Here is a 9902-nt window from a genome sequence, read left to right as displayed (position 1 = left end):
TTTTAGCATGAATATATAGTACCATATAATATAAAAAAATATGTTTAAGGTTTAGATACATAGTAATAATAATAGTATTAGTAGTCATAGCACACTGAATTAATAGAATTAAAACAAGTATTGCACAAACACTAAGAAGAATAAAATAATAATATTTATTGTAAATATAACAATGAGCTAAGTCGTGTGGAAATGGAAAGATTTTTTCATCTACAGTATGTTACACATAAATCATCTGCTAATAAAGCAGTTTCCATTAAAATACTGACAAAATATTGAGAACTGAGATATTAATCTATATTAATGGAAGTTGTTTGCAACTATTTGCCACTGTTTTTTTGTTGTTTTTTCTTTTCTTTTCTTTTTTGTTGCTAAATTATGTTTTCAAACTTACTTTACAGCAGATGCAGATGGAACTCTGTTACAAATCTTATATAATCTTGTGGGTAGATCTAATATTGGGATTTGGAAATAGAACTGTGAGACACATTTATAAGAGGGAATAATTAAGGTAAAATATTTATTATTTGGTAAATTGAATAATTATAAGGTAAATTATTTGCCCAGTTAAGCACCGAAGTTTTTAGTCACATCTGGGGTTTCCATCCACAGTATTTTTATTTAATAACCAAAAATAGCTATAGAAGGTTGTTTATTTACTTTATTTGCTTTTTTATTGAAAATTATTGTTTGTGATTCAAATAAAAATGGTTTATAATTTAAGGTGAAGGGGTCAAAGCTTTAGTCTGATTTTAACTTGAAAAATGATGAAATACTTGAGATTTATTAGAAGTCCTCCAAAATCAGGAATGCTGAAACACATTTACTTTAAAATGTTTAATTTTTTATGCCATAGTGATTTGTTGCCTTAACGGTGTCAACAAACTTTTATATTGATTATGACCATTATATAAGTTTTAGTTTCACATTGTTAGAAATTGATAAATTTCCCCACTGTGGGACAAATAAAGGTATATCTTATTTTAAGATTTTATTTTAGTTCTTGTTTGTTGTCATGTTTCAGACAATATTTCTTATAGCCTGTAGGTCCTTTACTGTTTATCACAATTATAGTACTTATTTATGCTACTATAATTATTTAGTTTGTACTTCAGTAAATTAAATTGCATCCACCTTTGCCCCTATTTATGACAGAAATCCTGACCAATAGATAACTGCAGCAGACTATTTTGAGATTTATTAGTACATCCTGGAGTGGAACAACCTGATGTAAGACCAACAGGTGAAAGGTGCATCGTTCAAGGCCACACAAGAATAGTTAGAAGGCATGGGGAAATTTTTAAGGAAGCTTCATCCTTTAATAAAACCATCTCCACTTCAGATGTCATTATCTAGCTCCACTAGCTCCACTTCATTTTTGACTTCACTACACTCTCTCTCTCTTTCAGTCTACCTCCTTGCAACACTGAGGTCAATACTCCTTCCTCATGCCTTACATTGTACTGCTTCCCTCTTTAGCTATGGGGAGAGGGTTACTCCCCCATCTTGCTTTACAGAGGACATTGCTCCCCTATCTTTCTCAGTGGAGGATGTTTCACCTCTCTCAATCTGCTCTTTATGCGCTATTGCAAATGTCACAACAATTATTGCCTTCTAGAGTTGCATTCATTTCTAAAGTATAGTCTTCTTCAGCACATCTCAAAGATAATTCACATTTTAAGATAATTATTTTTTTCTTGCTGGCAATTTTAAAGCCGTAAAACATTGAAAAAACATAATCTTATAATCTTCAACTTCTGCACATTTCTTTTTCAATGCCATAGCCGTAGAACCTTCTCAACAATGTCCACACAGCTCTGCACTACTATAGCCTTTATATTTATTTACTAAACATTTGTTTACATATATATCACATGCTGTAAATATGCTACTTATTTATCTGCACTTTTTGCACAATTGCTAATTTTTTACACTTCTATCTTTCTATCTTTCTATCCATCTATCCATCTATCTATCTATCTATCTATCTATCTATCTATCTATCTATCTATCTATCTATCTATCTATCTAACCCTAAATCTAAATCCATTTCTATCCAGGTTTATAAATGTGGTTTTCTGGTAGTAATACACAGTTCTGAAAGTATATATTTAATGACAGAGACTTATGTGGCATGTGCATAAAAAAGCCTCTATATGTGGGTGGATTCATTTATACAATCAGGATCTGGAATAGTCCCATCAAACCGTCTGTGACTAGTTCAATAAAATAGCTTGATTTCACTTCAGCCAAAAAAGTGGCTAATGTGAATGAGCTCATTTATGAGCAGAAGCCCTCTGTCTGGGACCAGCTGAGTCAGATGGAAAAAGGAAGCAATCCAGCTATTAGGAGGTTTTCGGGTATTATACATTCACATTGCAATCAAACCCTTTAAAAATAGAGTTTACCACTACAGAGCACCATGGGATGCATCAAATTTACCATTACAAGCTGCAAAGGTATGAAGTTATCTTAGCGTACAGACAAAAAAGTACAGAATGACCAGACATGAAGCAAATTAACCATTGTGTACTAACCAGAAGGGATATCTGATTCATCCATTATGTTTTTACAGTGCTGCCAAAGCCATTACTGACTCATCATATATATTAGAAAATATTCGCTAGGCTTCTCATGATGACAAGGGAACTATAATTTTTGTCAGTATATTTAAAATTAATTTAAAAGTAAAAATTTCTTGCTGTGAGATTAAATTAGTGGTCATAGATTTCAGAATATAATGCTATCAGTGAAAGCTGATTTAGTTCCTTTAAAATTAAAGACATTCAACTGGTCTGGTGAGCATATTACTCCAGTTTTGTAGTCGTTGACTTGACTCCCTGTAAGATTCCGAATTTATTTTGAAATTCTTATGCTGACCTATAAGGCCCTACATGGTATGGCACCTCATTACTTGACACAACTTTTAACTGTCTACACTCCAAGGCGTGAGCCCACTCCTCTGATTCTGGTCTTTCAGTTGTTCCTCCTACCCGTCTACGTTCTAATCGGGGCTTTTTCCTCATTGAAATTGGACGGGCTGAATCTTTTAATGTTTTTAAATCTGCTCTTAAAACTTACTTTTCAGGATAGCTTTCAGGTGATTTTTTTTTTTTTCATTTACTTATTTTATTATTATTATTTAAAAACATTTTCTTCATTTATGCTTGGAAAGCAATTTAAAAAGGAAAACTTTTAAAGGTACTACATAAAATAAAGATTATTATTATTATTATTATTATTATTATGTGGAAGTAGCTCTATCATGTTTATTGAAGTTCATACAGCACACAAACACCTGTCAGAGAGCATACGAACCGTGATGCGTAAGTCCTGAACGTGGGTGTAATCCTCGGAACGATAGTAATCCACGGGAAGAATAGTAATCCACAGAAGGAAAGTAATCCACGGAAGGAACGTAATCCACAGAAGGAGAGTATTCCATGGAAGCAGCGAGGAATGCTGGCAGTCTTGAACCAGGTCGGTGTCCGTAGCCATTGAGTAGGTCCGACACGAGAGCAATGGGAATGGATGGCACCTGATGCCCCAAAACCACCCACACCAGGCGGGCCAGGGCACGCCGAGGAAGGCCCCACCAACTGTCCAGGGTCGAAGGAGGAGGCCTGGAACGCACCGCCAAGAAACCGGGAAAGGTCGGGAAGGACCCGAGGCGGAGCGACGTCCCCTGCACAGATCTGAGGTGAAGTGACACCCTCAGGAGAGACCCGGAATGGAGCAACGCCCTTGGCAAAGACTGAAGGCTAAGCGACGTCCATAGAAGAGATCAGAGGCCATGCAACGCCCACGGCAGGGTTCAGAGGCCAAACAACGTCCTTGGCGGAGGTCAGAGGCCGAGCAACACCCACGACAGGGTGCAGAGGCCAAGCAACGCCCTCGGCGAAAATCTGGAGCAGAACGACGCCCTCGGTGGAGTCCAGAGACCAAACAATGGTCCCGGCGGAGTTCATAGGCCGAGTCATGCCTTCTGCGGCAGTCTGGAGCAGACCTTTGGGTATAACAGTGCCTATTGTGGGTGGCGGAGGCATGACGGCGTCCACCGTGGCTGTCTGAGACGTGACAGCGCCTTCAGCGGGACCTTGGAGCATGAACAGTACCTTCAGAGGGGTCTGGGTCTGCGACGGTGCTGGCTGCAGAGTTTTCGGCCGTGTTGTCGTTCTCGGAAGGACCTAGGTCCGCCATGATGGCTTCTGAGTGATCCTGGATTGCGCCGGCATCGTCGGAGAGTGTGATGTAGCCTCCAGGGAAGTTTTGAAGCACGACAGCACCCTGGGGGGAACCTTGAGGTGTGGCAGCACCCTGGAAGGAACTTGGGAATGCTTCGTCGTCCTCAGAGGAACTTTGAGGCAAGATATTGCCTGGAGAGGAGCTAGGAGGCATGACGTCGCTTTGAGAGGAACTCAGAGGAGAGACGTCGCCTGGAGAGGAGCTAGGAGTCGTGACGTCACCTGGAGAGGAGCTAGGAGGCGTGACGTCGTCTGGAGAGGGACTTGGAGGAGAGACGTCGCCACCAGAGGGACTTGGAGGCGAGACGTCACTGTCAGAGGGACTTGGAGGCGAGACGTCGCCATGTGGGGAACTTGGGACGAGTCGTCACCTTGTGGGACCTGGAGGTACGATGGCACATCTGGAGGGGTTTGGCAATGACGTTTTATCCATGTCGCGGTCCTGCTCCCTACTCTCACCACAAATCACAATATCATACACAAACATCATAGTCCATGAAAACTCCTGTCTGACCTCATCCGTCAACCTGTCCACCATTGCAAACAGGAAAGGGCTCAGAGCCGATCCTTGATGCAGTCCAACTTCCACCTTAAACTAGTCTGCCATTCCTACTGCACACTTCACTGCTGTCACACTGTCCTCATATATGTCCTGCAACACCCTTACATACTACTCTGACACACCAGACTTTCACATACAATACCACAACTCCTCTCTTGGCACCCTGTTTCGCTTGGCATGCTTTCTCTAAATCCACAAACACACAATGCAACTCCTTCTCTATCAACATTCTCAAAGCAAATAATGCATCTGTAGTGCTCTTTCTTGGCATGAAACCATACTGTTGCTCACAGATAGTCACCTCTTCTTTTAGCCTGGCTTCCACTACTCTTTCCCATAACTTCATTATGTGACTGATCAACTTTATTCCCCTGTAGCTACTGCAGGTCTGCACATCTCGCGTATTCTTAAAAACCAGTACCAGCACACTCCTTCTACATTCTCCAGGCATCCTCTCACCTTCCAAAATCTTGTTAAACAATCTAGTTCTAAACTCCACTGCCATCTCGCCTAAACATGTTCCGGTATGTCATCTGCTCCTACCAACTTTCCACTCTTCACCCTTTTAATAGCTGCTCTCACTTCCTCCTTACTACTCCTATCCACTGCTTAACAATCTGAACATCATCCAACCTTCTCTTGCTCTCATTTTCCTCATGTATCAGCTGCTCAAAATACTCTCTCCATCTTCTTAACACACTCTCCTCACTAGTCAACATATTTATATCTCTATCCTTTCTTGCTCGAACTTGTAGCACATACTTCCCAGGACGGTCCCTCTGCCTGGCCAATCAGTACAAATCCTTTTCTCCTTCCTTAGTGTCCAACTTATCATACAACTCCTCATATGCTTTTTACTTAGCTTTTGCCACATCCCTCTTCACTTGCTGCCACATCTCCTTGTGCTCCTGCCCAAATCCTGTTCATTTCTTCTTTTCAGTTCTATACTTATGCCCTAGCTCTGGATGGATTTCTGCAATTAATATAAACAGTCTGCTTTAATGAATTAGGACTGCAATTTACATCGAATTTCGCATTTTAATGCCCATCACTGAAGAGCAAATCTCAAAAATTATAAAACTGTAATGAATGGACATTAACTGCCACCCAAATGATGATCAGTTTCCTCTTGAGTCAGGCTCCTCTCAAGGTCCTTCCTTATTCCATCTCAGCGAGATTTTCCTTTTAACTGTCACCACTGGCTTACTCATTAGGAATAAACTTACAGGCACTGTGAAAATTTTATAACATCTTTATTTCTGTAAAGCTACTTTGGGATGACATCCATTGTTAAAAGTGCTATACAAATTAAAATAAATTGAATCGAATTACACCAGCAACATAAAAAAAAAAATCAGCTGGTTTGCAATCCTTGTCTTCTGTCTATACTTCACTTACTTTACATGTGGGTCTCTAGGGTATCCTATAGCATTTATATTAGCTAATTATTGTTTTAATTAATTCAGCTTTTATGAATTTGATTCATGAGTATTTTGTGTATAGTATGCTTGTGCAGTCCCATTTGCACCAAAAGAATGTACTTTTTTCTGCACAGTTTCAACAATCTGTGGCTCATAATTATTAACTTATACTGAAGACAACAACTGAACTACAAACTTAAAATATTTGAACAGAATTCTGTGAAAACTTTTTTTATTTATAGAACATACTTCAGAATTCTCTTAGTAAACCAGCTATTAGGGTTGCACAAGCCAGTACACTCCTAGTGCTGGACCCAAGTCCAGAGAAATAGGGAGGGTTGCATTAAAAAAGGGCCATTCAGTGTATAATTCAAACATATGGATCACGAATCAGAATTTCATACTGGATCGATCGATGGTGAAAATTGGGTACTGTTAGCCAAAGGAGGAAAACATCTACAGAGACAGCAGGAAAAGGAAAAGCGGAGAAGAGTGGATGTTTGGGTTGGTGTATGACACGGTTCCGAGAGAGAAGCTGTGGTATTGTATGAGGAAATCAGGTGTGGCAGAGAAGTATGTGAGAGTGGTGCAGGACATGTATGAGGACAGTGTGACAGCAGTAAAGTGTGCGGTAGGAACGACTGGACCAGTTAGGGGCTTAATGTACCTCGACGAGCCTCTTGAGCCACTTCATCACGATGGGTGTAAGCGCGACATTGAGGCAGGAGACTGTAGACTTCTTTGGCACGGAACCACCTAGGAACCATGGCGCTGCTCAGGGAGATGTTAAAGTTGTCAGTGAAGACACCCGCTAGCTGTTCTGCACATTCTTTTAGAACTCTGCCAGGAATGTTGTCTGGTCCAGCAGACTTCCGTGGTTTAACTCTACCTAGAGTTTTCCTCACTTCAGCTGTGGTTAGACAGAGCACCTGGTCATGGGGAGGAGGGGTGGTCTTCCTCGCCACCATGTAGTTCTGCACCTCAAACCGGGGGTAGAAGTCGTTCAGCGCATCTGGGAAAAAGGAGTCAAGGTCACAAGCAGGTGAAGTTGTCTTGAAGTTCGTGATAGCCTGGATGCCCTGCCACATGCGCTGGGTGTCTCCGCTGTCCTGGAATTGGAATTGGTGGATTCTCTTGCTGTGGGCACGCTTCACCTCTCCGATGACACACACCTTAGCGGTCATCCATGGCTTCTGGTTGGAGCGTGTGGTGATAGTCTTGGAGATGGTCACGTCATCAATGCACTTGCCTATGTAGCTGGTCACTGTTGATGTGTACTCCTCCAAGTTAAATAAATCTCCATTGGTTGCAGCTTCCCTGAACATGTCCCAGTCAGTGCATTTAAAGCAGTCCTGGATAGCAGACATGGATCCTGCTGGCCAGGTTCTCACCTGCTTTCGAGAGAGTGACAGAAAAGATTTGTGATAAACGGGTAAAGAGTAAAAGGGAAAGTTTATAGGATTGTGGTGAGACCTGCTATGTTGTATGGTTTAGAGACAGTGGCATTGACTAAAAGACAGGAGGTGGAGCTGGAGGTAGCAGAGCTAAAGATGCTGAGATTTTCATGGTTTAGACATGTGCAGAGGAGGGACATAGGGTATATTGGTATGAAAATGAAGAGGATGGAGCCACCAGGAAGGAGGAACAGAGGAAGGCTAAAGAGGAGGTTTATGATTGTGGTGAAGGAAGACATGCAGGTAGATGGTTTGAAAGAGGCAGGTATAGAGGACAAAGGGGTATAAAGACGGATGATCCGCTGTGGCAACCCCTAATGGGAGAAGCCAAAAGAAGAAGAAAAAGAAGAGGTGGACTTCAGAATTCTCTTAGTAGTAGTTTTTCCACAGAACATAGACTTAAAAAGATCCAAAGCCCAGGGTCTATGCACAGAAAGACATAGAAAGAGAGAAAGGGGGGGGGGGGGAGGAAGCCATGGATTAATTGCTTATGGTGACACATTTCCAAGCTGGCTTTTCCTGCACTGACATCATGCTGTTCAGAAGGCCCTTTTCATTCTTTCTTCCTCCTTTTCTATCCTGTTGGAGAGAACACACGGACAACATGGACTCCAGCCCTGTTTGAGCTTAACAACAACTCTCATGTACCAATATGCACTGTTTTTTTAATCACTAAATGACTAACATTCTTTTCTCTCACACTCATCTACAGCAAATCTGATTTGTAATAATACAAAAAATATGTTGTTAAAGTGCACCATTAAATCCTTTTTTAAATTTTATCAAGGTTTTTACGAGGGGGGTGGTGGCTCCAGCGGTTAAGACGCTGGGTTGCCGATCGGAAGGTCTGGGGTTCAAGCCCCGGTATCGCCAAGCTGCCACTATTGGGCCCTTGAGCAAGGCCCTTAACCCTCTATGCTCCGGGGGTCCCTTACGAGGGAAATATCAAGGTCCGTGACGTCGGAGTGACGTGGGGCCGCCTTCCCGTGGGCTCACCACCTGCAGGAGGGATGTGAGGGACGGTGCTGTGAGGATTGGGCAGCAGTCGAAGGCGGGGGCCTGCTTAGACTGCTGCCCCCGCGACCCGAATTACGGATAAGCGGGAGAAAATTAATGAATGAATGAATCAAGGTTTTTACAACATGAGTGGATGTGTTTGAAAAAAGGACACAAATGACTTCATCCTGTTTATTAAACAAATTGGCTTAATTAACAGAATAATTTTTTGCTATTTCATCGAATGTCTACTTGATGCCTGTGACCTATATACATCATCAGTTGACTGGGTGGTGTGTTCTTTATGCTCTGAAAAATGTATAGTTGATAATAGTGTAACTTTTATCTATAGTAAATCGAAAATGAATCTTCCTGTTAGTGGGATTAGTGTGCATCTTGTGATGATTCGGTTAAGCCTTTGGATTCTCATAATCTTTGACAGATATGATTATCACCATTACCCTATATATTCTATAGGGTATTCTTCCATTCCTGGAAAAAATGGTTTTCTTGATTTCTATGGTCATCCTCTTTCTTGGTCTTCAGTGAGCTACAAAATCATTTGCCATTCATCACTCATACATTCATGTTCTTAACAAACTGCAAGTGTTTGATTTTAAGATTTAGATTATATTTCTTTTGATTAATTGCTTTACTTGTATAGACATATCCTTAGCCTGTAAAAGATTTCACATGAAAATAAAATGAAAGAAAATTTTATGACACTTTGCAGCACCCAAAATAAATAATCATTGAAATGTTTTAAGTGGTTGATTGGTTAATCGACTGTGCTTATCTCTGTTGTTATGAAGTATACCTTAAAAAACTAAAAGTAGAACAGGCTTATATGTTCTGACTTCAAGCCATATAAAAAGAAGATTTACTGTAATATGCTGTTGCATTATTAAAACCCTCTGCAATTTCATCAACCCCATTACTATAACATTCAAAGGAATTTCTAATGAGCTCTCACTAGAGTTAATTAATTGCTCACAGACACCAACCTCACCCCAGTCCTTATCTTCCCCCCACAGAAGTTCATATTCACTTCCCAGTCTCTCTTCATCATACTTCTACAGCTGTGTACCAGTTGCAGTCTATTCTTACCCACAACTGTGTGGCCACAGACAGAACTGCCAGTTTGTGTATCTAACTTCTTACAGAAAAGATGTAAACCAATTAGTTTCCTGGTACATTGATAGCATCATCTTGCAGATGTCAAAAA

The 9902-nt window shown here is 40.9% G+C and overlaps 1 protein-coding gene across 2 annotated transcripts; it reads right to left on the bottom strand.

The window, feature by feature from the left end:
• Positions 1-4246: 4246 nt before the first annotated feature.
• On the bottom strand, positions 4247-7643 carry LOC310739359 (uncharacterized protein). 2 transcript variants are annotated; one of them, XR_014537359.1, is made up of 3 exons: positions 6895-7643; positions 4467-6037; positions 4247-4436 (listed from the first exon to the last, which is right to left on the bottom strand). XR_014537359.1 is itself a non-coding variant. In XM_083565277.1 (2 exons), exons 1-2 carry the CDS (start codon positions 7592-7594, stop codon positions 5952-5954), a joined length of 786 nt encoding a protein of 261 aa, XP_083421403.1. In that variant the 5' UTR covers positions 7595-7643; the 3' UTR covers positions 4247-5951. The 2 variants fall into 2 exon arrangements, 1 of the variants encoding a protein (XP_083421403.1); XM_083565277.1 differs by having other exon boundaries at positions 4247-6037.
• Between the last annotated feature and the right edge of the window lie 2259 nt (positions 7644-9902).

Source organism: Silurus aristotelis (assembly GCF_946808225.1).
Source record: "Silurus aristotelis genome assembly, chromosome: 16".
Taxonomy (NCBI): Eukaryota; Metazoa; Chordata; class Actinopteri; order Siluriformes; family Siluridae; genus Silurus; species Silurus aristotelis.
The sequence above is the reverse complement of the archived record's forward strand: the minus strand, read 5'-3'. Positions and strand labels throughout refer to the sequence as shown.

Coding starts and splice junctions, on each gene's coding strand:
- LOC310739359 (XM_083565277.1), bottom strand. CDS start 7,594: ATGTCTGCTATCCAGGACTGCTTTAAATGCACTGACTGGGACATGTTC. Junction 6,038..6,894: donor GGCTCAAGAGGCTCGTCGAG/GTACATTAAGCC, acceptor AAATTTTCACAG/TGCCTGTAAGTTTATTCCTA.